The 27,178-nt window shown below is 49.4% G+C and overlaps 1 protein-coding gene across 2 annotated transcripts in view; it reads left to right on the top strand.

Moving 5' to 3' along the window:
• Positions 1-27,178, top strand: part of cfap54 (cilia and flagella associated protein 54) — a 763,542-nt gene that overhangs the window by 502,951 nt on the left and 233,413 nt on the right. For both annotated transcript variants that reach the window (XM_038810895.1, XM_038810894.1), the window contains 2 exons: positions 9,818-9,868; positions 14,434-14,611. In XM_038810895.1, the coding sequence (XP_038666823.1) occupies positions 9,818-9,868; positions 14,434-14,611 (229 nt within the window). The remainder of the gene's footprint in view (positions 1-9,817; positions 9,869-14,433; positions 14,612-27,178) is intronic.

Below are 27,178 nucleotides of genomic sequence, written 5' to 3'. Positions count from 1 at the left end.
TGTTCCCCGGGACGAACCGATGGTTCCCCCTTAGCGGAGCACCGGACTCGTGGTATACCTCGTAGGAGGGAGCGGCAACGGCGCCGTTACCAGGGCCCCCAGGCTTGTGCCTCCACAGGACGCCATCGCCAACCGTTTCCATGCTGCCCCCTCCCCCTCCACCACCCACTTGCGCACCATCGACACATTGGCCGCCCAATAATACCCCGAGAGATTGGGTAACGCCAGCCCCCCACCATCTCTACCCCGCTCCAAGAAGACCCTCTTCACCCTCGGGGTCCCATGCGCCCAAACAAAGTTCATGATGCTGCTAGTCACCCTCCTGAAAAAGGCCCTAGGGGTAAAGATGGGCAAACACTGAAAAATAAACAAGAACCTCGGGAGAACCGTCATTTTGACGGACTGCACTCTACCCGCCAGCGATAGCGGCACCATGTCCCACCTTTGAATTCCTCCTCCATCTGCTCCACAAGTCTGGTAAAATTAAGCTTGTGGAAAGTCCCCCAACTCCTGGCCACCTGCACCCCCAGGTATCTGAAACTCTTCACTGCCCTCTTAAACGGGAGCCTCCCAATTCCCTCCTCCTGATCACCTGGGTGCACTACAAATACCTCGCTCTTGCCCAGATTCAGCTTATAAACCGAGAAGCTCCCAAACTCAGCCAACAGCTCCATCACCCCCGGCATTCCCCCCTCTGGATCCGCCACATACAACAGCAGGTCGTCCGCATACAGCGATACCCTATGTTCCTCCCCACCCCGCACCAGACCTCTCCACCTCCCCGACTCCCTCAGCGCCAAAGCCAGAGGTTCTATCGCCAGTGCAAAAAGCAAGGGGGACAGGGGGCACCCCTGCCTGGTCCCACGGTGGAGCCTGAAGTACTCTGATCTCCTTCCATTGGTAACTACACTCGCCATCGGGGCCTCGTAGAGCAACATCACGCATTTGATGAACCCCTCCCCGAATCCGAACCAGCACCTCCCACAGGTACCCCCACTCAACTCTATTAAACGCCTTCTCTGCATCCAGCGCCACCACTATCTCCGCCTCCCCCTCCACCGCCGGCATCATAATAACATTTAACAATCTCCGCACATTCGTGTTAAGCTGTCTTCCCTTGACAAATCCTGTCTGATCCTCGTGTATCACCCCTGGCACACAGTCCTCTATCCTGGTGGCCAGGATCTTCGCCAGCAACTTAGCATCCACATTGAGGAGTGAGATTGGCCTGTATGATCCACACTGCAAGGGGTCCTTATCCCGCTTCAGGATCAGAGAGATCAGCGGCCGTGACATCGTCGGGGGCATACCCCCCCCCCCCCATGCCTCATTGAAGGCTCGCACCAACAGGGGGCCCACCAGATCCGCATACTTTTTATAAAATTCCACCGGGAACCCATCCGGCCCCGGCGCCTTACCTGACTGCATTTGACCGATCCCCCTGACTAGCTCCTCCAACTCCATCGGCGCCTCCAGCCCCTCCACCAGCTCTTCCTGCACCTTTGGGAAGCGTAGCCTGTTCATGAAGCTCTCCATCAACACCCCCCCCCCCCCACCGGTGGCTCCGACTGGTACAGTTCCTCGTAAAAGTCCCTAAAGACCCCGTTCACCTCTGCCCCCTTCCGCATCACATTCCCACCCTTATCCATCACTGCGCCAACATCCTGCTCGCCTTCTCCCCATACTCAAATACCGCGCCTTGCGCCCTCCTCCACTGTGTCTCCGCCTTTCTGGTGGTCAGCAAGTCGAACTTGGCCTGCAAACTGCGCCGTTCCCCCAGCAACCCCTCCTCCGGTGCCTCCGCGTATCTCCTATCCACATCCAGGAGCTCCCCCACCAGTCTCTCCCTCTCCCTCCTCTCCCTCCTTTCCCTATGGGCCCGGATGGAAATCAGCTCCCCCGGGATCACTGCCTTCAGAGCCTCCCAGACCATCCCCACCCGGACCTCCCCCGTGTTGGTCTCAAGATACCCCTCAATACTTCCCCGGACCCTCCTACACACCTCCTCATCAGCCAGCATCCCCACATCCAGACGCCACAGCGGGCGCTGGTCCTGCGCCTCCCCCATCTCCCGATCGACCCAGTGCGGAGCATGGTCTGAAATTACTATGGCCGAATACTCGGCATCCTGCACCTTCGGGATCAATCCCCTGCTCAGGATGAAAAAATCTATTCGGGATTAAACCCTATGCACATGGGAGAAAAAGGAATACTCCCGCGCCCTCGGCCTCCCGAACCTCCAGGGATCTACCTCTCCCATCTGGTCCATAAACCCGCTCAGCACCTTGGCCGGCGCCGGCCCCCTACCCGTCCTTGAACTGGACCGGTCCAGTGGGGGATCTAGCACCGTGTTAAAGTCTCCCCCCATGATCAGGCTCCAGGTCCGGAATGCGGCCCAACATACGCCTCATAAAGCCAGCATCATCCCAATTCGGGGCATACACATTTACCAGCACCACCTTCTCTCCCTGCAGCCTACCCCTCACCATAACAAATCTGCCCACCTTGTCCACCACCACCTCAGACGCCTTGAACACCACCCTCTTCCCCACCAGAATCGCCACCCCCCAGTTCTTCGCTTCTAATCCTGAGTGGAAAACCTGCCCCACCCACCCCTTCCTCAGACGCACCTGGTCCGCCACCTTCAAGTGGGTCTCCTGGAGCATAGCCATGTCCGCCTTCAGCCCCTTCAAATGAGAAAATACCCGAGCCCGCTTAACCGGCCCATTCAGCCCCCTCACGTTCCAGGTGATCAGCCGGATCAGAGGGCACCCCTCCCCCACCGACTAGCCATAGCTCATCGACTGCTCGCCCCAGGCCAGCACACCCTGCCCGACCCGTTCCCCATGACGATACCGCCTCCCCTCTACCCCCCCGGCCCACACCAGCTCCCTCCTGGCCATTCCAGCAGCAACCCGGTTACCCCCCCCCCCCCCCCCCCCCCCCCAAGGCTAGGACCCCTCCTAGCCGCGATGCACCCTCCATGGTACTTCCGTGAGTCAGCTGACCTCCTCCTGCCACACCTCCTTGGCACCGCTTCAGCACGGGAAAAAACCAGTAGAGGCCACACCCCCACCACCAGCTCCACCCCTCCTGCCCAGAGGAAAGCCCGCGCTTTCACGCTGCCCCACCCCACCTTTCTGATGCCGCTCCCCAATTCCAGCTCCCCCCCATCCCCCAGCCCCGTACAGAAGAAGAAACAAACCCCCAACATTCCCCACATAACACAAAACCATACCCAACGGACCCACCCGGAAACAGAGCAAAAACCAGCATAAAAAACACATGTCAAAATTACAAAAACAGCAACAGCAAAAACAGCAACAGCAAAAACAGCAACGACCATAGTACACCGGACCCCGCAGCCCCCAGACCCTAGTTCGAGTCCAGCTTCTCCGCCTGTACAAAGGCCCACGCCTCCTCCGGGGACTCGAAGTAGTAGTGCCGGTCCTTATATGTTACCCACAGACGCGCAGGCTGCAGCATTCCAAATTTGACCTGCTTGGCATGCAGCACCGCCTTCGTCCGGTTAAACCCGGCCCGCCGATAGCCACCTCCGCACTCAGTCCTGGTAGATTCGCACTACTGAATTCTCCCAGGCAGGAGCTAGGGAATGTGGATTGGGAGCAGCTGTTTAAGGGTAAATCCACATTTGAAATGTGGGAGTCTTTTAAGGAAAGGTTGATTAGAGTGCAGGACAATCATGTTCCTGTGAAAATGAGAGATAGAAATGGCAAGATTAGGGAACCATGGATGATGGGTGAAATTGTGAGACTAGCTAAGATGAAAAAGGAAGCATATGTAAGATCTAGGCGACTCAAAACTGATGAAGCTTTGGAGGAATATCGGGAAAGTAGGACGAATCTCAAACGGGCAATAAAAAGGGCTAAAAGGGGTCATGAAATATCTTTGGCTATCAGGGTTAAGGAAAATCCCAAAGCCTTTTATTCGTATGTAAGGAGCAAGAGGGTAACTAGGGAAAGGATTGGTCCACTCAAAGACAAGAGAGGGAATTTATGCGTGGACTCAGAGGAAATGGGTGAGATTCTTAATGAGTTCTTTGCATCGGTATTCACAAAGGAGAGGGACAAGACGGATGTTGAGGCTAGGGATGGATGTTTAAATACTCTAGGTCAAGTCATACGGAAAGGGGAAGTTTTGGGTATTCTAAAAGACATTAAGGTGGACAAGTCCCCAGAACCGGATGGGATCTATCCCAGGTTCATGAGGGAAGCGAGGGTCTAAATAGCTGGGGCCTTAACAGATATCTTTGCAGCATCCTTGAGCACGGGTGAGGTCCCGGAGGACTGGAGAATTGCTAATGTTGTCCCTTTGTTTAAGAAGGGTAGATGGGATAATCCAGGGAATTACAGACCTGTGAGCTTGATGTCAGTGGTAGGCAAACTGTTGGAGAAGATACTGAGGGATAGGTCTATTCACATCTGGAAGAAAATAGACTTATCAGTGATAGGCAGCATGGTTTTGTGCAAGGAAGGTCATGTCTTACAAACCCAATAGAATTCTTTGAGGAAGTGACAAAGTTAATTGATGAGGGAAGGGCTATAGATGTCATATACATGGACTTTAGTAAGGCATTTGATAAGGTTTCCCATGGCAGATTGATGGCAAAAGTGAAGTCGTATGGGGTTCAGGGTGTACTAGCTAGATGGATAAATAACTGGCTGGGCAACAGGAGACAGAGAGTAGTGGTGGAAGGGAGTGTCTCAAAATGGAGAAGGGTGACTAGTGGTGTTCCACAGGGATCCGTGCTCGTACCACTGTTGTTTGTGATCTACATAAATGACCTGGAGGAAGGTATAGGTGGTCTGATTAGCAGGTTTGCAGATGATACTAAGATTGGTGGAGTTGCAGATAGCAAGGAGGACTGTCAGAGAATACAACAAAATATAGATAGATTGGAGAGTTGGGCAGAGAAATGGCAGATGGAGTTCAATCCAGGCAAATGCGAGGTGATGCATTTTGGAAGATCAAATTCAAGAGCGGATTATATGGTGAATGGAAGGGTCCTGGGGAAAATTGATGTACAGAGAGATCTGGGAGTTCAGGTCCATTGTACCCTGAAGGTGGCAATGCAGGTTGATAGAGTGGTCAAGAAGACATACAGCATGCTTGCCTTCATCGGACGGGGTACTGAGTACAAGGGTAGGCAGGTCATGTTACAATTGTATAGGACTTTGGTTAGGCCACATTTGGAATACTGCGTGCAGTTCTGGTCGCCACATTACCATAAGGATGTGGATGCTTTGGAGAGGGTGCAGAGGAGGTTCACCAGGATGTTGCCTGGTATGGAGGGTGCTAGCTATGAAGAAAGGTTGAGTAGATTAGGATTGTTTTCGTTGGAAAGACGGAGGTTGAGGGGGGACCTGATTGAGGTATACAAAATTATGAGAGGTATGGACAGGGTGGATAGCAACAAGCTTTTTCCAAGAGTGGCGGTGTCAGTTACAAGTGGTCACGATTTCAAGGTGAGAGGGGGAAAGTTTAAGGGAGATGTGCGTGGAAAGTTTTTTACGCAGAGGGTGGTGTGTGCCTGGAACGCTTTACCAGCGGAGGTGGTAGAGGCGGGCACGATAGCATCATTTAAGAGGCATCTAGACAGGTATATGAACGGGCGGCAACAGAGGGTAGTAGACCTTGGAAAATAGGAGACAGGTTTAGATAAAGGATCTGGATCGGCGCAGGCTTGGAGGGCCTGAGGCCTAAGAGGAGTGGCGCGCAGAGGTCGGGCAAGACATACAGTTTAAATTTGGAATAGCTAGCGCCTCGAATCGTTAGCATTGCTGTAGTGCGGCCTTGGATTTGGATGGAATGGGAGCCCAAAGCGAGGGCGATAGTTTGGTTGACGGGATAAATAGGGAGGGAACAGCGTCTTACCAGCTCTGGGTGTATGAAGCTCTCTGTGCTCCCGGAGTCGAAGAGGCACGATGTGTTGCACCCGTTGATCTGGACCTCCGTCATCAAATTTCTCAGATGCTTGGGGCGAGATTGGTCGAGGGTGACTGCGTTGAGTTGCGGGCCGCGTGGTGGGTGCCCGGGGGAGTTGAATTCTTCTGATCGGGCGTCCTGTCGAGTAGATGCCGCTGCGTTCTGGTGAGCTTGATGCTGGAACATTGCGCAGAGTTGCAGGCCATGTGGTGACTGCCCGGGGAGGTCGTACTCCTCCGATGAACTGTTTGAGTCTGGGGATGCTGCTAGGGCCCGTGGATCGCACGTGGAGGGTGGTGATGAAGATGGCGTCCAAGATGGCGGCCCCATGAATCGCACGTGGCCGGCCGCATGGTGGAGGTTTGCCAAGATGGCAGCCCCCATGGATCGCTCGTGGCAGGAGGGGGCGGAGCCTGAGCGTAGGCCGCAGTGTTTCGGGCCCCGCGGGCCTGCTGGGTGATGTTTTTGGACTGTTGGGGTGTTGAGGGCTGGGGCCCTTCTGCCGAGGCACACTCTAGCATAGTGGCCTTTCTTCCCGCAGCTGCTGTAGGTCGCGGATCGGGCTGAGCAGTGCTGCCGCGGGTGCTGGCTTTGTCCACAGAAGTGGCAGGCTGGAGCAGTTGAATAACTGGTTTGGGGAGCTGAATAGTGGCAGGCTGGAGCAGTTGAATAACTGGTTTGGGGAGCTGAATAGTGGCAGGCTGGAGCAGTTGAATAACTGGTTTGGGGAGCTGAATAGTGGCAGGCTGGAGCAGTTGAATAACTGGTTTGGGGAGCTGAATAGTGGCAGGCTGGAGCAGTTGAATAACTGGTTTGGCGAGCTGAGTAGCTGGCTGGGGAAGCTGAGTAATTAGCTGGAGCAGCTAAATAGCTTGAGTATTTGACTGGGGCCCCCCATGAATCACACATGGCCGGCCGCATGGTGGAGGTTTGCCAGGCTTGGGGGGTCCTCAGGTCGGGGGCCCATGCGGGGTTAGTGGGGTCCGCGGGAAACGAGTTGAGGCTGTGGAAGGAAACTTCCATTGTGATAGCAGCCTCTACGGTAGTCTCTAAGCCCTGGGGCCCATTTTCTAATAGTCTGTCGTACATAGCTAGATTGAAGGCCCACTACAAAAACATCCAGCACAGCAAGCTCCTTTTGTTCGGCCGCGGTTACGGCCTGGTAATTGCAGTCATTTGAAAGATTGGTCAACTCGCGTGCAAATTCAGCTAAAGTTTCAGTCGCCCGTTGTCGGTGAGTTGCGAGCACATGGCGGGCAAAGACCTCGTTCATGGGCCTAATATACATTTTGTCCAAAATCGCCAGCGCAGCGGTGTAGGAACCGGCTGGATTTAGTTGTGTAGAAATTCTGTGGTTTACCCTCGCGTGCAGTAGGCTGAGCTTTTGTTCCTCCGTAGTTTCTTCGGTGCTGATTTCGACCAGGTAGGCCTTAAAACATTTCAGCCAGTGGCAGAAGGTTTCTTTCACCTCTGCATCCTGCGGATCGAGTTCTAGACATCCTGGTTTCGGATTCCATGCTTTACTTTGGCAGCTTCTTAAGTGTATTAAATTGATGGAACCATCAATTCAGCAAACACGTGTAGTTGGATCTGAACAGAGGCTTTAATACAATAGAGCCAGCCTATTCGTCGTTGAACTTCAGATGAAATGGCAGGCTGGCTCTAAGGCACTGATCTTTATACATCGGTCCCAGGGGGAGGAGTCCTGGGTGGAGCCAAGGGAGGAGCCCAGTACAACTCTCGCGTACTCACAGAGCGACTCCCCCTGGTGGTCGGATGGTGCAACTGCACTTACAATGGGTAGATAACAAACATATATACATGGAGTGATATTGGCAACTGTATATAGTGTGAATCACATTCACCACAATTTCCTTTTCCAGAAGACTGTATAGCCATCTACATGTTCTTTAATTTGTTCCTTGTCTGCTTTACTAACTTGATAAAGTTTTTCGAGGAGGTCACAAAGATGATTGATGCAGGTAGGGCAATGGATGTTGTCTATATGGACTTCAGTAAGGCCTTTGACAAGGTCCCTCATGGCAGACTGGTACAAAAGGTGAAGTCACACAGGATCAGGGGTGAGCTGGCAAGATGGATACAGAACTGGCTAGGTCATAGAAGGCAGCGAGTAGCAATGGAAGGGTGCTTTTCTGATTGGAGGGCTGTGACTAGTGGTGTTCCGCAGGGATCAGTGCTGGGACCTTTGCTGTTCGTAGTATATATAAATGATTTGGAGGAAAATGTAACTGGTCTGATTAGTAAGTTTGCAGACGACACAAAGGTTGGTGGAATTGCGGATAGCGATGAGGACTGTTAGAGGATACAGCAGGATTTAGATAATTTAGGGACTTGGGCAGAGAGATGCCAGGTGGAGTTTAATCCGGACAATTGTGAGGTAATGCATTTTGGAAGGTCTAATGCAGGTAGGGAATATACAGTGAATGGTGGAACCCTCAAGAGTATTGACAGTCAGAGGGATCTTGGTGTACAGGTCACTGAAAGGGGCACAGATGGAGAAGGTAGTTAGGCCACACTTGGAGTACAGGATGCGATTCTTCGATCGCGGTACAGAGTGTCCGCGCCGTCGTGAATGCCATCGCTTTTCACGACGGCGCGAAATGGGCGCAGGCACTAGCAGTTCTGGCCCCCACAGCGAGCCAGCACAGTGCTGGAGCGGTTCAAGCCGCTCCAGCCTCACTTCCTAGCGTGCACTGGAGCCGGCGCCAACCCGCGCATGCGCAGTGGCGACGCGCCAACCCGTGCGTACGCGGTGGCTTTACGGAAGGCACAGCCCCCCCCCCCCCAGGCCGCCCCCCGACCCTACGCGCAGAGTTACCGCCGGCAGCGACCAGGTGTGGATGGCGCCGGTGCGACTCTGCTTTTTCTGTGCGGCCGCTTGGCCCATCCGAGCCGGAGAATCGACGGCCCAGCCTCGTACAGCGGCTCGCGACCGGCACCATGTCAAACGTGCTGGCGCAAATGTTGCCGATTCTCCGCACCTTGGAGAATCACGCGCCGGCTTTGGGGCGGTATGGCATTGTTCTGGTGATTCTCTGGCCTGGCGCAAGCTAGGAGAATCGCTCCAATAGTGTTCATTTCTGGTCACCACACTACCAGAAGGATGTGGAGGCTTTAGAGAGGGTGCAGAAGAGATTTACCAGGATGTTGCCTGGTATGGAAGGCATTAGCTATGAGCAGAGGTTGAATAAACTCGGTTTGTTCTCACTGGAACGACGGAGGTTGAGAGGCGACCTGATAGAGGTCGACAAAATTATGAGGGGCATAGACAGAGTGGATAGTCAGAGGCTTTTTCCCAGGGTAGAGGGGTCAATTACTAGGGGGCATAGGTTTAAGGTGTGAGGGGCAAGGTTTAGAGGAGATGTACGAGGCAAGTTTTTTACACAAAGGGTAGTGGGTGCCTGGAACTCACTGCTGGAGGAGGTGGTGGAAACGGGGACGATAGTGACGTTTAAGGGGCATCTTGACAAATACATGAATATGATGGGAACAGAGGGATACGGACCTCAGAAGTGCAGAAGATTTTAGTTTAGATGGGCAGCATGGTCGGCACAGGCTTGGAGGGCCGAAGGGCCTGTTCCTGTGCTGTACTTTTCTTTTTCTTTGTTGACGGGTGTCAATAAGGCCACTCTGTCAATTCTAGATGTCGGAGCTCGTGGGCTACTGTTTCCACTCTTTTGCTTTCTCTATTTATTTCACCGCAGTCACACAAGTTAGATTTGTGTAAATGTAATGTAATTAATGAAAATCTTTTTTTCCTTGTATTTATTTTGGAATAGAACAGTTTTGTTAGATAAGTTAACCTTCATGAAGTCAATTGAAAATGTTTAATATTGTCCTTTACTTTCAGATTCAGATGACGTTTGATCAATCAAAGTCACTCTTATCTGATAATTTGCTGGTAAGAAAAGTAATCAACATTATTGAAGTAGAATTTAATTTTTCTTTTTTAAAACACAAATTAATTTTGCTCTTTGGATATGGTAAAGCTGACACTGTGTAGTATAGATCCTCAATGCAGGTCCCCTTCTCTGGTAAATCATTTGGGTTTCTAAGAATCCATCATGTTACATGATGTTAACCCACTATTTATTTGCTCTGTTAAATTTACTTTTGCAAGTTATGGTGCAATTTGAATTTCATGTATTGAGGTTGTTAGCCCGGTACCGTAACCACTACACTCCCCGGCTTCAATGAATTAAGAGGGCCAATGTCAATAAGGCAATCAATATTTTTTTTTTTTTAATGTATTTTATTCCAAACATGTGTAAAATAAAAACAGCAACATATACAAAATTTCACTCCACAAATTTACACTCCACAGTTAATACAATTTCCCCCCTTTTACCCCCTTTCCTCCCCCCAAACACCACGACAAACAGCTCCTCAAACATTGTCATGAACAACCTCCACCATGTCTTGAAGCCCTCCGCTGAACCCCTCAACTTCTTCCTTTCCAAGCAGAGAAAATCGTACAAGTCCCCCAGCCAGGTCACCACCCCCGGCGGCGAATCCGACCTCCAATTTAGCAAGGCCCTTTGCTGAGCAATAAGAGAGGTGTAGGCAAAGGGAGCATGGCGGTACATTGACTAGCACTGCTGCCTTGCGCCGCTGAGGACCCGGGTTCGATCCTGGCCCTGGGTCACTGTCCACGTGGAATTTGCACATTCTCCTCGTGTCTGAGTGGGTCTCACCCCCACAACCGAAATAAGTGCAAGGTAGGTGGATTGGCCACGCTAAATTGCCCCTTAATTGGAAAAAAACAATTGGGTACTCTAAATTTATTCTTTTTAAAAAAGAGACGAAGGGCACAGCGTCGGCCCCCTTCCCTTCCAGAAGCTACGGCATTTCCGATACCCCAAAGATCGCCACCATTGGGTTCGGCCTGACCTCCACCCCCACAATCATAGAAAGCATCCCAAACACCGCTTCCCAGTATCTCTCCAGCTTCCCGCAATCACAGAACATGTGCGCATCATTCGCCAGCCTTCGCCCACACTTCTCGCACTTATTGGCCACACCTTGGAAGAACCCACTCATCCTTGCTTGGGTCATATGTACCCTGTGCACCACCTTGAACTGAAACAAGCTCATCCTCACGCAGGAGGAGGTTGAATTCACCCTACGCATTACCTCATACCACGGTCCCTAGCCTATTCCCCCCCCCCCCCCCCCCCCCCGCCCCAACTCTTCCCATTTGTTCTTGGTCCTCACCACCTGCTCCCCCAACCTGTCGTGTCTATATCCCAAATCCTACCCTCTCCCAACTCATCCAGGAGTACGAGAAACAACGTACAACGACACCCGGTGCTCCCTTCACCCCTTCACAAACTCCACTGATCGCTTAAGTGCCATCAACAAGGGCTCAAATGCCAGTGCGAACAACAATGATGATCGTGGACACCCCTGTCCTCATTCCTTTGTGCAATCCAAATTTGTACGTACACTTGCCACCGGAGCTACAGACAACAGACGCACCCACGCCACCAACTTCGGCCCAACTCAAGCCTACCCAAGATCTCAAATAAATACCTCAACTCCACCCAATCAAAAGCCTTCTCTGCATCCATAGAGTCAATTGCCTCTGGCATCCACCCCACTGACAGCATCATAACCACACTTAACAGCCTCCTAATGTTACTAGAGAGCTACCTGCCCTTTGCAAAACCCGTTTTACCCTCTGCGACCATCCCTGGCACACATCCCTCCAGCACTTAACTTAGCCAGCACTTTCACGTTTGTGCTCAACAAAGAATTGGACCTATACAACCTACACTACAAAGGATCCTTCCTCTTCTTCAGGAATGGCGTCAACGATGCCTGTGTGAGTGTCTCTGGCAGGTCCCCCTTCTCCAACACTTCACTAAACATCCCTAACAAATATGGTGCCAACTCTGCACAAACGCCTCATATAATTCCGCCGGAAAGCCTTCTGGCCCCGGAGCCTTTCCCGACTTCATCCTCCTAATGCTGTCAATCACCATCCTCAGCCCCAGCTGCTCCTCCAAAGCCTGCCTCCTCTCGTCCTCTAACCTTGGAAACTCCAATCCATCTAAAATCCGCCCCATTTCTCCTTCCTCTCCACCCGGCTTGGCCCTGCAATACTTCTCATAATACCCCCGAAACACCTGATTTATCCTCCCTGGCTCTGACACTACCTCCCCCTTCTCTGCTCGCACCCTTAAAATTTCCCTGGACACAGCCTGCCTCTGCAGCTGGTGGGCCAGCATACAGATCGCCTTCTCTCTATATTCATATTGCACCCCCCTCGCCCTTCGTAGCTGCCCCACTATCCTTCCCTTCGCAAACCTATCGAACTGGCCCTGTAACCACTTCCTCTCTGCCAGTAGCGGGGGGGTCTCAGAGTCTCTCCTATCCATGTTGAATATCTCGTCCAGAAACTGTCCATGCTCCTCCCTCCTCCTCCTATCCCTGTGCTTCTTGAACGGGATAATCTCCTCTTAGACCACCACCTTCAACGTCTCCCAGAACGTGGCCACCGACACCTCCCCATTCTGATTCAGCGCCATGTAATCCCCAATCTCATCTTTTCACAAAACCCCTTATTTGCCAAAAGACCCGAATCCCGCCTCCCGGCCTCTGCACTTGCCCCGAGCTAAGCCTCACCTCCAGCCAATGCAGCGCGTGCTACAAAATCACGATTCCCGCATACTCCACCCCCACCACCCCCATCAATACCGCTCGACTGACCATAAAGAAATCAATTCTCAAATGCACCTTATACACGTGTGAGAAGGAGTACTCCCTTCACACGGGTTCCTAAACCTTCATGGATCAATCATTCCCATACATTTCATAAACCCTCTCAACTCCTTCGCCATCCTCAACCTTGCCATTGACTTGGGGCTCGACCTGTCCGCCCTCGGTTCCATCGCACGTTTAAAATCTCCACCCATAATCAACTGGTGCATATCTAAGTCTGGGTCATTCCCAGAGGGAGGGGAAAGAGAGAGAGAGGGTGGGGGAACAGAGAGAGAAAGAGGGGAAGAGAGAGGGAGAGGGGTACAAAGAGAGGGGAAGGTGGGAAGGAAGACAAAGGGGAAGGGCGATGAACGATCTGAGGAGTTGTGGAGTAAAGTGGGGGTAGGGGGAGCGAAAGGTGGAGAGAGGAGGGAAGAGTGGGGTGGTTGTAGAGGAGGAGACAGACTCCCGCCACCCTCTGGATGAAAAGGTTTTTCCTCACATCAGGTTGGTCGGGGAGAAACCTGCTGCAGTCTTTGGTCAGGGTGGTGTTGTGGTGGGAGGGGTTTCTGGCAAGATTAAGCAAAGTTACAAAGAAAAACATAATACTGGCTTGCTACGGCTTAAGTTAAACAGTCTGCTTTTTCTAATGATAGCTCAGTTTTAGAATGATTGGAGCTACGGAAATTCAGAAATATGGGGTGGGATTCTCCATCCCGAAAACTAGTGCGTGCCCCCGCCAGCAGCAGGATTCTCCATCATGGCAGCAGGCCAAATGGGTTTCCCATTGTGGACAGTCCCACACCATGGGGAAATCCCCAGGCGAGGGTGCACTGCTGGCACAACGGAGAATCCTGCCAGCGGAGAATCCAGCCCATGGAAAATAAACTCAGCAATTTTGTTGTCAGAATGCTTAAATGGTGATGCTAATCACAGTTTTTGAGCACAGTGGTCATAGAGGTCGACAGCACAGAAAAGTCCTTTCAACCCATCGTGCCTGCACTGGTCAAAAACAACCACCTAACTATTCTAATCCCATGTTCCAGCATTTGGCCCATAACCTTGTATGCCTTGGTATCGCAAGTGCACATCTAAATGCTTCTTAAATGTTACAATGTTCGGCAGTGAGTTCCATACTCCTCCCACCCTCTGGGTGAAAAGGTTTTTCCTCATATCCCCTTACTTTACTGTAAATCATTGATGCCTCCATCAAGGGAAAATGTTTCTTCATGTCTACTCTATCTATGCCCCTTGTAACCTTATAATTTTATACATCTCATCTCTCCCCCCCCCCCCCCCCCCCCCCCGTCTCCTCTGCTCCAAGGAAAATAACCCCAGGCTATCCAATCTCTCTTCATAGCTAAAACTTTCCAGCCCAGAGAACATCCTGGTAACTCTCCTCTGCACCCTTTCCCAATGTGATCACATCCCTTCTGTAATGTGGATTCCAGAACTGTACACAATACTCTTGCTGTGGCCGAACCAATGTTTGATACAGTTGGGGCAGTTGATGACATTGTGGTCAGTTACATTGTTTGCAATGTTAAATGACAGCTAAATGATTGCTTTTGAGAGCAACTGATGTCAAATGAATGCTATTGAATGCAAATGTGTCAAAGTTTGCAGATATGTCCTGCCACTAACTATATCCCCCATTTTTTTGCCCAACATATTAATAAAAAGACATGCCTTGGCCGAGGAAGGATTATACATGGATTTGTCATGTTGCTGTTCTGCTAAATCATTTTATTTCTCAATCTACAGGCAATTCAGGACCTACTCAGTATACCTTTGTCTCAGACTTTACGTAGCCTTTATGGTCCTTACCTTGTGAATAAATTTGAACTTGGCCGGACCAACCTTGCCATCAAACTTGCTGAAACTATAAACTGCATCCCAGAAACATCACATTTCCTATGTTCAAACAATTTAACAAATCCAGGTAATTTCATATTATCATTATAGTTTCTACATCCTGATTAATTGTGACAAAGAACTACTTGTAATTTGCAGCACCAGAAGCAGGCTGTTTGGTCTAACAGAGCTCTACTAGTAACCATGCTCCACACAAACCATCTCCCACCTTTGGAATCGTAGGCCAGGTTTCCGCCTGGGGCTTGGAAAATGAGTCAGACCTGTTTATAAAAATTCTTTGATTGGAAATGGGCGTCACTGGGTGAGCCAGCAATTATTGCCCATCCCTAATTGCCCTTGAGGGAACATTTAAGAGTCAACCACATTGCTGTGGATCTGGAGTCATATGTAGGCCAGACCAGGTAAGGACAGGAAATCTCCTTCCCTGAGGACTTTAGTTCCCAACCTCCTAAAACTGAAACCTAACTCTGATCCTCAGTCCCTCCATGTTTTTCTCTCAGGTGGGGGAAGGGCTCTCCAATGGACTTTGGTGACAACTACCTTAAATAGTTACCCCCTTGGCCCACCACGAGGTCCAGCTGGCCTGGACCGCACGCGCAAATACTTGTACCTATCCGTGCTCACATGAATCCCGGCCCAGAGGGCTGAAGAATCACGGCAGATTTGAGAATCCAGTGTCTAGCCCGTTAATAGGTTCACAATGGGTCCTTTGGGTTCGATTCCCGGCTTGGGTCACTGTCTGTGCGGAACCTGAACATTCCCCCCGTCTGCGTATGTTTCCTCCGGGTGTTCCAGTTTCCTCCCACTGTCTAAAGATGTGTAGGTTAGGTGGATTGGTCACGGTAAATTGCCCTTAGTGTCCAATAGTTAGGTGGGGTTGCTGGGTTATGTAGATATGGTGGAGTTGTGGGTGTGAAGCTCTTTCACGGGCTGGTGTAGACTAGATGGGCCAAATGTCCTCCTTCTGCACTGTAAATTCAATGATAACTATGATGAATTTGAGAATATTGAGAGGGCTATATAGAGTGGATGTGGAGAAGACATTTCCACTGGTAGGAGAGACTAGAACCTGAGGACACAGCCTCAGACTGAAGGAACGATCCTTTAAAACTGAGATGAGGAGGGAGCTCTTCAGCCAGAGGGTGGCAAATCTGTGGAACTCATTGCCACACAAGGCTATGGAGGCCAAGTCATTGAGTGTCTTTAAGACATAGATGATAGGTTCTTGATTAATAAAGGGATCAAGGATTACCGGGAGAATGCAGGAGAATGGGGTTGAGGAACATCTCAGCCATGATCGAATGGCAGAGCAGACTTGATGGGCTGAATGGCCCAATTCTGCTCCTATGTCTTATGGTGTGTTTGTGTCTGTGTGTGTCTGTATAAATGATTTAATTAAGTTGGAAAAACATTAATAGAGATCTTTTGCCTGGAAGAATTGAGGGAACAAGAAAATGATGCTTTTTAAAGGAGACTTTCCTGGTCAAGTGGTTTATCAGTAAATAGGCTAGATTTAGCAATTTACATTACTGGTTGAAAAGATGAAGTCAACTGTTACAAAAGGTGAAGTCACACGAGATCAGAGGTGAGGTGGTAAGACGGATACAGAACTGGCTCAGTCACAGAAAGCAAAGGGTACCGGTAGAAGGGTGTTTTTTCCGAATGGAAGGTTGTGACTAGTGTTGTTCCACAGGGATCTGTGCTGGGGGCCTCTCTTGTTTGCAGTATACATAAGTGATTTGGAGGAAAATGTAGCTGGTCTGGTTAGTAAGTTCGCAGATGACACCAAGGTTGGTGGAGTGGCAGATAGTGTTGAGGATTGTCAGAGGATACAGAAGGACATAGATAGGATGGAGACTTGGGCAGAGAAATGGCAAATGGAGTTTAATCCAGACAAACGTGAGGTGATGCATTTTGGTAGGTCTAACATAGAGAGGAAATATACTGTAAATGGCAAAACTCTTAGGAATATAGAAAGTCAGAGAGATCTGGGCATGCAGGTCCACAGATGTTTGAAAGTGGCAACACGAGTGGACAAGGTGGTCAAGAAAGCACGGAATGCTTGCCTTCATTGGACAGGGCATCGAGTATAAAAACTGGCAAGTCATGCTGCAGTTGAATGCAACCTTGGTGAGGCCGCACTTGGAATATCACACACAATTCTGGTCACCATACTACCAGAAGGCTTTGGAGAGGGTGCAGAGGAGGTTTACCAGGATGTTTCCTGGCCTGTAGGGTATCAGCTATGTGGAGAGGCTGAATAGACTCGGACTGTTTTCATTAGAAAGGCAGAGGTTGAGGAGTGACCTGTGTTGCTTGTTTTACTGGAGTGTGATTAACACGCCTCCGTTTAAAGGCCGTGTGCTTAACACTACTATGGCTCTGTATGTGTAATTATGCTCGGAGTCACCAGGTGCCGTATTGAGACACCGTCACAAGTATATCAAGGTCAGGTTCAAAGTAATAAATCCGTACACCGATTAGTAAGTCCAAACGATTGGTGTTTATTATAACAAATATAATAAATACACATGCATACGCTAAAGAGACTAACTTACTTCTAATACTAAACAACTAAATACTTATCTAGACAGGAACAGGCAAGGTCAGGGAGCAAGGCCTTCGTCCCGTTCTTGGTCTGTAACTTTCTGATTGGCAAAGTTGTCAAAATCTAGCAAGGTCTGGATCACGTAGCGTCGTTGTGTTGGCACTTACAGTTCGATGGCTGATGCTCAACGGCCGGTGATGAAACTGGAGTCAGGATGCGATGTAACAAGTCTGGGCCGGAGTCTGGCAGCAACAGTTGGAGCAAAACAGACCGAACCATGTGCGGGACCTACTCTTAAAGGTCCTAGAAGTCCGTGCCCCTTGGGGCGGGTTCTTTCACCTGCCAGGTATCGATTGGGTCTCTCCCAATCGATATCTTTCAAACTCCCCAATCTGAGGGTCGTTCCTCGATGGGTGGGGCGGTCCCTACGGCTCTTTGTGTTGGTTGCTTTGGCGCCATTCTGTCTGGGCGTCTATGGAAAAGTATCCATTGATACTTAAATGTTTCTATTGTCCGGGGTCTGGATCTGGATCACCTCATTACTATGCAGATCTGTTTCCCATTTGCACCTTTGGCTGAAACTCTGCACCTGGCCAGAAACTGGTTTCTGTACGTGCAGAATGCAAAACAGTCTTCTGCAAGCTGCTTGTCCTCACTAAGACTGTTTTTCCCTGCAGCCTTAGCAGTTCTCCATTTTGTAGCCCAGTGTCCATCTTAGATGGCTACACCCGCTAGAGGTCTACAAGATTATGAGGGGCATGGATAGAGTGGATGGGCAGGCATTCTTTCCCAGGGTGGAGGGGTCAGTCACCAGGGCGCATTGGTTTAAGGTCCAGGGGTCAAAGTGTAGAGGTGATGTGCAAGGCAGGTTTTTTACGCAGAGGGTGATGAGTGCCTGGAAAGCATTGCCAGGACAGGTTGTGAAAGCAGATACATTAAAGGCATCTTGACAAATACATGGATAGGATGGGTATAGAGGGATACGGCACAAGGAAGTGCTGAGGGTTTTGGCCAAGGTTGGCTCATGACCGGTACAGGCTTGGAGGGCCGAAGGGCCTGTTCCTGTGCTGTACTGTTCTTTGTTCTTTGAGATGATCCGGGTCCCGTTGTTTCAGCTGTTGAATTTCAAATAGCTTGTAAACAAAGGAAAGTTATTACATTTTATTTAACCAGTAACTGTCACAGGAAAACATGAAAGATTTTTATATTTTGGAAAAGTTAAGTTCAAGTGCTGAGGACAATGGATTCATAGATGCAAAGTAAAAAGAGGCTTTAAGGAGAGATTTTGAGAGCTTTGGATTTGCTGCGTATGGAAGACCTGCTGGAAACAGCTCCCAGCTGGGAGGAGACGCAGTTTGAATCAGCCATGGTGGAAGTTTGCTTGCGCTGTTGGGAAAGCTTTAATCGAGATTGACAGGCGGATGGGAATCTGATGCAAAATAATAATAATAATCACTTATTGTAACGAGTAGGCTTCAATGAAGTTACTGTGAAAGGCCCCTAGTCGTCCCTAGTCGGCCGGTACGGGAATTGAACCTGCATTGCTGGCCTTGTTCTGCATTACGAACCAGCTGTTTAGCCTACTGTGCAAAACAAATTCAGAGAGGAGAGAAGAGAAACTGGCAGTGGGGAGTAGAGAATGATTAACTGATAAGAAGGACATATCAGAGAGTAGTATCAAGGTAAATGGTATAAAAGCAAAATACAATGAATGCTGGCATCTGAATCAAAAACAAAAAGTACTGGACAATCTCAGCAGGTCTGACAGCATCCGTGGAGAGAGAATGGAGCGAACGTTTTGAATCTGGATGACGCTCTGTCAAAGCCGGCCGAAACCCAAACCCTCCCAGCTTTAACAAAGAGTCATCCAGACTCCAAACGTTAGCTCTATTCTCTCTCCACAGATGCTGGCAGACAAGATGAATGGCATGCTTGGAGAGTTTGGTAGAATTAGAGTAGATATCATTAGATGGGGTCAGAGTAAGGGGGAAAATAAAATATCCTAAATCAGGGTTAATGCGCACATGTGTGAAAGTGTGGAGTGTGATTAATAGATTGGGAACGAGAGGCACAGATTGACAAATGGAATTATATTATTGCTCTACATAACAGAGACCTGGCTCAAGGAAGGGCAGCACTGAGTGTTCAATAATCCTGGGTACAAGGTATTTAGGAGAGACAAGAAAGGAAAGAGTTAGTGGGGGGCGGCAGGAGTATTGATTAAAGACGGCATTATCATCAGACGCCTGCTGAAAATGATTATGGCAGAGAAGCCGTTCGACAGAAGTACCTCATGGGGATACTGGAACAATTTGGGTTTGAGCCAGGGTTGAATTCATGGGTGAAACTACTGTACAGCACTCCCATGGCGAGTGTACACTCCCACCAGCTCTGAATGCTTGTGACTGCACAGAAGAACGAGGCAGGGATGTCCATTATGCCGCTGCTAGTTGTCCTGGCAATTAAGCTGCAGGCCATCGCGCTCAGGTCAGAGATGGGATGGAGAGGCATCCAGCGGGGAGACAAGGAAGCACAGAGGCTCACTCTATGCGGATGACCTGCTCCTCTAATCTCGAACCCCCTAGCGAGCATGGGAGGAATAACTCCTGAGGGAGTTTGGAGCCTTCTCAGGTTACAAACTCAACTTGAGCAAGAGCAAAATCTTCCCCATGAACAGTGGAGGGGGGAACCAGAGCTGGGGAACTTGCTGTTCAAGCCGACCCAAACCAAATTCCAATATCTGGGGATCCAAATAGCTCACAGCTGGACACGAATCCATAAATGAAACCTGTTGAGTCTGGTGGAAGAGGTAAAGAAGGACCTATGGAAATGGAACTCACTTTCGCTCTCTGAGCATGGAGAGTGAAGATAATTAAGACAAATGTACTGCCTAGGTTCCTCTTTCTGTTCAGAACCCTCCCAATCTTTATCCCCAAGACCTTCTTCACAAAGTAGATAAATTAGTCATGGCATTTGTGTGAGATGGTGGGGGGGGGGGGGGGGGGGGGGGGGGGGGGGAAGAACCCTTGGATCCACAAGTGTGTCCTACAGAGAAGGAGGAATGTGGGGGGCCTGGCATGGGGATGGATCAAAGAGCCTGGAGTGGAATGAGTAAGAATGGAGAAGAACTGTAAGGGGACATCCCTTCAAACACTGGCCGCGGCTCCACTCCCATTCCCCCAAGCCAAGTACTGAGAAGTTCAGTGGCGGTGGCCACGATGGGAATGTGCAATCAACTCAGGCACCACTTTGGCCTGGTCACGATGTCTACCATGGACCCCATCTGCAAGAACCATAGATTTACTCCTGCGTCAATAGACGCCTCCTTTAAAAGTTGGAGACAGGACGAGAAAGCACTAACAGTAGGGGACCTATACGTAGATGGCAAAGTAGCGACCCGGGGGGAACTGACAGACAAGCTTCAGCTCCCGAAAGGGAACAATCTCCGATATATGCAAATACGGAACTTCCTCCGCAAGGAGACAGCAACGTTCCCCCAGCTACCAGGACACTCCCTACTGGATAGATTCCAAACTCAGACGAGCTAGGGGTCAGTAACTTTGATGACATGATGTAGCTCTGGCAGGGGCCACCATACTAGCAAATGTAAGTTGAGGATTGGGCCCGCAATCATTGGAACCTGTATGAATAGGTTTCAATGGGCCTGGGAGGCGTGAATGGTGGGGGGATGGGGATTATACTAAGGAAGGTGTTTTTGCAAGGAAGAGGTTGGGGGTTTCTGGGAGTGGATAGGGGCGCTGTCGGTGACTGGGGTAGGGCTCGTCCCGCCGACTGGGCAGGGCCAGGAGAGGCGCGAAGCCCTCGATCAGGGTGGTGACATGGAATGTGCGAGGGCTGAGGGACAGGTGAAGCAAACAAGAGTTTTCTCACATTTGAAGAGCTTGAAACTAATGTGGTGCTGTTACAAAATACCCATTTGAGGATGAAGGACCAGGTGAGACTTAGGAAGGTCTAGATGAGTCAGGTGTTCCACTCGGCTTTTGATAGCAGGGCCCGGTGGTCGCGATTCTGGTGGGTATTGTGATGATATGCACAGGCAATCATGTATATAGTAATGTATACGACCTCCAACCAACAGGTGACAATACAGAACTACCACGTGGCTCTATACTTCAAGGAGTCTGGGGTTAGTCATGATTATAGGTAGTAGTTTTTTGATATATTTCTGTTATTTGAACCACGCATTTGTTTAATAATAAATATCTAACTAGTCAAGAACTAGATGTTCTATTGTACATGATTCCTACCAACCAAGCACCAGAACTTAACATGGTACCAGGGTGAAAATCTGACAAGAAAACAAGATTGTTTGAATATCCAAACAGATGTAGATAACTGCTGAGAAGAAAAAAATTCTACTGACCTTGTTAATTACTGGCAAACTTACTCAACGCACTGCTAGACTTCGAAGTCCAGGATGGAAGGTCTGAAGGCACCACACCAGCTTCGAGTCACTGGTAATGTAGATGAGAATTGGCTTGTTTTTAAACAATAATTCACACTCTACATTGTAGCCCTTGGTCTGCACGTACAGCCTGGTGAAAGGCGTATAGCATTGCTGCTCACTGTAGCAGGTCCACAAGCGATATAAATATTTATTACATTTGTTTTCAATAGTGAGGTGGATAGCAAAATCTTTGCTCAAGTTGTAAAGCAATTTGATCGGCATTGCACACAGGTCGAGCACTCTATTTTTTGCACTTGTACCCAGAAGGCAAGTGAATCGTTTGACAGTTTTTTAACCATGTAATTTTGCGACCTTGCAAGCGTCAATTATCCGCGGTCAAATTGTGTTCAGGATTAGTAACGACCGGGTTCAGGAACAACTGAAGCATGTGAAGGGAGAGTGAACTCCAGCTCGATGATGCCATTAAAATTTGCCATGGAAATGAGCTAGCTGTGCAGCAGATTAGCACTCTAAACCTCAAGCATTTTGACGCGAATTTCGGAGAGGCATCTGACATCATTAGTCTTGTGACGCACCCTAAGACAAAACGTGGTCCCAGCACCGGCAGCCATTTTAAGCGACCGACCAAAACCTCAATTTTATGCAAGCAATGCGGCAATAAACATTTGCAAAGGCAGTGTCCAGCATTTGGAAAAATTTGTCCTGAATGCAAAGGCAAAAATCACTTAGCTGAGCAATGCTTTACCAATAAAAAAGTAGAACAAAGTCAATCAACATGGTTGATGAAATAGGCCTCGAGGCTACATTCTTTGTAGACATGATTTCTGGTGAAGACAAGAGTAGTCAAGGCATGCAAGCAAACAAGGCTCTCATGATGATTTGCAGTAACATTAATGCAAATGCTCAAAAAGATAACTGGACCTTTGGCAATTAATCAAACATTAATTAATTAATTTCAAAACTCGAAACGAGGGTGAGTGCCAATCTCATCAGTTTGTCGGATTTAAAAGAGCTGACAATTAAACCACAAATGCGGTATTGCTGAAAGAATACAACGGAAAAAGAATTACTACTCTGGGAGTATGCAAGCTCAACGTCAACGTAAAGTTCACAGTGAAATTTTCCGTTGTAGAGGCTGGGAGTGGAAGCATGTGAAGCACTTGAGCTAGTTAAAAGAGTGCGAGACTGTGCTGTAACCAGGCAAAATGCATCAGTAGATTAAATACTGAAAGAATTTCTTGGAATATTTCAAGGCTTTGGCACTCTACCATTCACTTGTCGAATCCAGTTGAAAGAGAATGCACAAACAGTCGTACATGCACCAAGACGTGTACCAGCTCCATTAAAGGAACAACTGAAGAATGAGCTGGAGAGAATGATGAGACTGTGCTGTAACCAGGCAAAATGCATCAGTAGATTAAATACTGAAAGAATTTCTTGGAATATTTCAAGGCTTTGGCACTCTACCATTCACTTGTCGAATCCAGTTGAAAGAGAATGCACAACCAGTCGTACATGCACCAAGACGTGTACCAGCTCCATTAAAGGAACAACTGCAGAATGAGCTGGAGAGAATGATGGCTTTGGGAGTAATCAAACGCATTGAAGAACCAATAGATTGGGTGAACTCTTGCAAACGCATTGAAGAACCAATAGATTGGGTGAACTCTTGATCTGCGTTAAGGAAAGAAATAACGGGCGAAATTCTCCCAAAACGGGAGAAATCGTCAAACTGCCGTAAAACCCGGGCGGGTTTTACGGCATCGCGCCCCTTCCCGGCGGGTGACGTCATCGCGTTTTTGCGCGAAACCCGCGCATGCGCGGTCCGGGTTGCCCCTCAGCCGCCCCGCGTATTGATACTGCGGGGCAGCGGAAGGACAAATAGTGCGCGGGCATCGGGCCCGCTGCCCGCGATCGGTGGGCACCGATCGCGGGCCCATGGCACCCTTGGCACGGCCGTGGTACTGCCGTGCCAATCGGTGCCATGGTTATTTTTTTCCAGGTGGTCACGACGTTTTTACGAACGGCAGGACCAGGTGTGTTTGCCGTTCGTAAAAAGGTCGTAAAGGGCTGGGACTTCGGCCCTTCTAACAGCTGTGAATCGCTGCCGGCCGTAAAAAAACGGCGGCAGCGATTCGTGTCGGGATTTCGGGGGGGGGGGGGGGAGAATAGCGGGAGGGCGTCAAAAAAGTCGGGAAGGCCCTCCCGCTATTCTCCCACCCGTCAGGACAAATAGTGCGCGGGCATCGGGCCCGCTACCCGCGATCGGTGGGCACCGATCGCGGGCCCATGGCACCCTTGGCACGGCCGTGGTACTGCCGTGCCAATCGGTGCCATGGTTATTTTTTTCCAGGTGGTCACGACGTTTTTACGAACGGCAGGACCAGGTGTGTTTGCCGTTCGTAAAAAGGTCGTAAAGGGCTGGGACTTCGGCCCTTCTAACAGCTGTGAATCGCTGCCGGCCGTAAAAAACGGCGGCAGCGATTCGTGTCGGGATTTCGGGGGGGGGGGGAGAATAGCGGGAGGGCGTCAAAAAAGTCGGGAAGGCCCTCCCGCTATTCTCCCACCCGTCGTGGGGGGGGGAGAATTTCGCCCAACGACTGTAGTAACAAAGTAAGAATCTGTATGAAGATCTTAATTTAAACATCAAAAGAGAGCATTATCTAATTCCGAAGAGAGAAGAAGTCACATCTTACATCTTAGAATCTTAGATCTTAGAATTTACAGTGTAGAAGGAGGCCATTTGGCCCATCGAGTCTGCACCGGCTCTTTTTTCTTGGAAAGAGCATGTATTTCCCACACCTCCACCCTATCCCCATAAACCAGTAACCCCACCTAACGCAAGGGTAATTTCGCATGGCCAATCCACCTAACCTGCACATCTTTCGACTGTGGGAGGAAATCCGAGCACCCAATGAAACCCACGCAGACACGGGGAGTACGTGCAGACACTGCACAAATAGTGACCCAAGCCGGGAATCGAACCTGGGACCCTGGAGCTGTGAAGCAACTGTGCTAGCCACTGTGCTACCGTGCTGCCCTATGTAATGAAGAACAAAGGAAATTACAGCACAGGAACAGGCCCTTCGGCCCTCCCAGCCTGCGCCGATCCAGATCCTTTATCTAAACCTGTATCCTATTTTCCAAGGTCTACTTCCCTCTGTTCCCGCCCGTTCATATACCTGTCTAGATGCCTCTTAAATGATGTTATCGTGCCCGCCTCTACCACCTCCGCTGGTAAAGCGTTCCAGGCACCCACCACCCTCTGCGTAAAAAACTTTCCACGCACATCTCCCTTAAACTTTCCCCCTCTCACCTTGAAATCGTGACCCCTTGTAACTGACACCCCCACTGTCCATACCTCTCATAATTTTGTAGACCTCAATCAGGTTCCCCCTCGACCTCCGTCTTTCCAACGAAAACAATCCTAATGTACTTAACCTTTCTTCATAGCTAGCACCCTCCATACCAGGCAACATCCTGGTGAACCTCCTCTGCACCCTCTCCAAAGCATCCACATCCTTCTGGTAATGTGGCGACCAGAACTGCACGCAGTATTCCAAATGTGGCTGAACCAAAGTCCTATACAACTGTAACATGACCTGCCAATTCTTGTACTCAATACCCCGTCCGATGAAGGCAAGCATGCTGTATGCCTTCTTGACCACTCTATCAACCTGCGTTCCCACCTTCAGGGTACAATGGACCTGAACTCCCAGATCTCTCTGTACATCAATTTTCCCCAAGACCCTTCCATTGACCATATAGTCCGCTCTTGAATTTGATCTTCCAAATGCATCACCTCACATTTGCCTGGATTGAACTCCATCTGCCATTTCTCTGCCCAACTCTCCAATCTATCTATATTTTGTTGTATTCTCTGACAGTCCTCCTCGCTATCTGCAACTCCACCAATCTTAGTATCATCTGCAAACTTGCTCATCAGACCACTTATACCTTCGTCCAGATCATTTATGTATATCACAAACAACAGTGGTCCGAGCATGGATCCCTGTGGAACACCACTAGTCACCCCCTTCCACCACTTCTCTCTGTCTCCTGTTGCCCAGCCAGTTCTTTATCCATCTAGCTAGTACACCCTGAACCCCATACGACTTCACTTTTTCCATCAACCTGCTATGGGAAACCTTATCAAACGCCTTACTAAAGTCCATGTATATGACATCTACAGCCCTTCCCTCATCAATTAACTTTGTCACTTCCTCAAATAATTCTATTAGAGAACAAAGAAAATGTATGTAATGCATGACAAGGTTGTTCTGAGCTGCCGATTCATCTACAACTGTGATTGTGAATATCCATTGATTAACGGTGCTGCTCAATAACTCAGTAGCATGAGATATGGATCTTCCTGGCTATCCATAGCTTTTCTGAGTAGCTGCTTCACAATGTGAACACCCTTTTCAGCCTTTCCGTTGGACTGCAGATACAGAGGACTAGAAGTGATATGTTGGAAATCGTAATTATGTGGGAACTCTGTCCATTCATGACTGCTAAAGCATGGCCCATTGTCACTCATGACAATTTGAAGTATTCTATGGCATGCAAAAATATCTTTAGTATGCTTGATCACAGACCTAGCAGATGAGTTTTCTAGTTGTACCTCTTCTGGAAAATTGGAAAAGTAGTCAATCACTAACAGGTATTCTTTTCCTGCCAGATAGAACAGATCCATTCCCACTTTCTGCCATGGAGTCGGAATGATTTCACCCATTTGGAGGGACTCAAAGCCTCCAAAGTCAGAGGCCTGGCTATTAGTGATTGACTACTTTTTAGTAGAGTTAGGAGTTTGCGCAAGTCGCGAAGACACAGCCGGAGTGAGGCACATCCAGAGTGGGAAGTTGGAACTTGGTAATTTGGTGCAGTGAGGTAATCAGGAAAGGTAAGTGGGAGAGAACCAGGGAGCATCTGAGACCCTGGGTGAGTTCTCCCAGAGAGCCAGAGAAAACATAGCCAGAGTGAGGCACAACCAAGAGTGAGTTTGGGAATTTGAAGCTAGGTGGGGAGGAGGTGCTTTTAACCCTGGTAAGTGACTGGTAAGTAGTTTTTCTTTTCATTGTCTAATTTATTTATTTTTCTTTCGTTTTTTGGAATTGTAGTTGTATAAGTGTACCTAAGGTTTAAGACATGGCAGGAGATCCCAGACCCGTGTCATGCTCCTCGTGTGCGATGTGGGAGCTCAGGGACACGTCCACTGTCCCTGGCTCCTTCACGTGCAAGAAGTGTGTTCATTTGCAGCTCCTGTTGGACCGCTTGACGGCTCTGGAGCTTCGGATGGACTCACTTTGGAGCATCCGCGATGCTGAGGAGGTCTTGGATAGCACGTTTAGCGAGTTGGTCACACCGCAGGTGAAAGTTACTGAGGGAGATAGAAAATGGGTGACCAAAAGACAGAACAAGAGTAGGAAGGCAGTGCAGGTGTCCCCTGCGGCCATCTCCCTGCAAAACAGATATACCGCTTTGGATACTGTTGAGGGAGATGGCTCACCACGGGAAGGCAGCAGCAGCCAGGTTCATGGCACCATGGCTGGCTCTGCTGTGCAGCAGGGCAGGAAGAAAAATGGCAGGGCTATAGTGATAGGGGACTCAACCGTAAGGGGAATAGACAGGCGGTTCTGCGGACGCAATCGAGACTC

The sequence above is a fragment of the Scyliorhinus canicula genome, chromosome 11, assembly GCF_902713615.1.
Source record: "Scyliorhinus canicula chromosome 11, sScyCan1.1, whole genome shotgun sequence".
NCBI lineage: Eukaryota > Metazoa > Chordata > Chondrichthyes > Carcharhiniformes > Scyliorhinidae > Scyliorhinus > Scyliorhinus canicula.
This window is presented reverse-complemented; position numbering and strand designations above follow the sequence as displayed.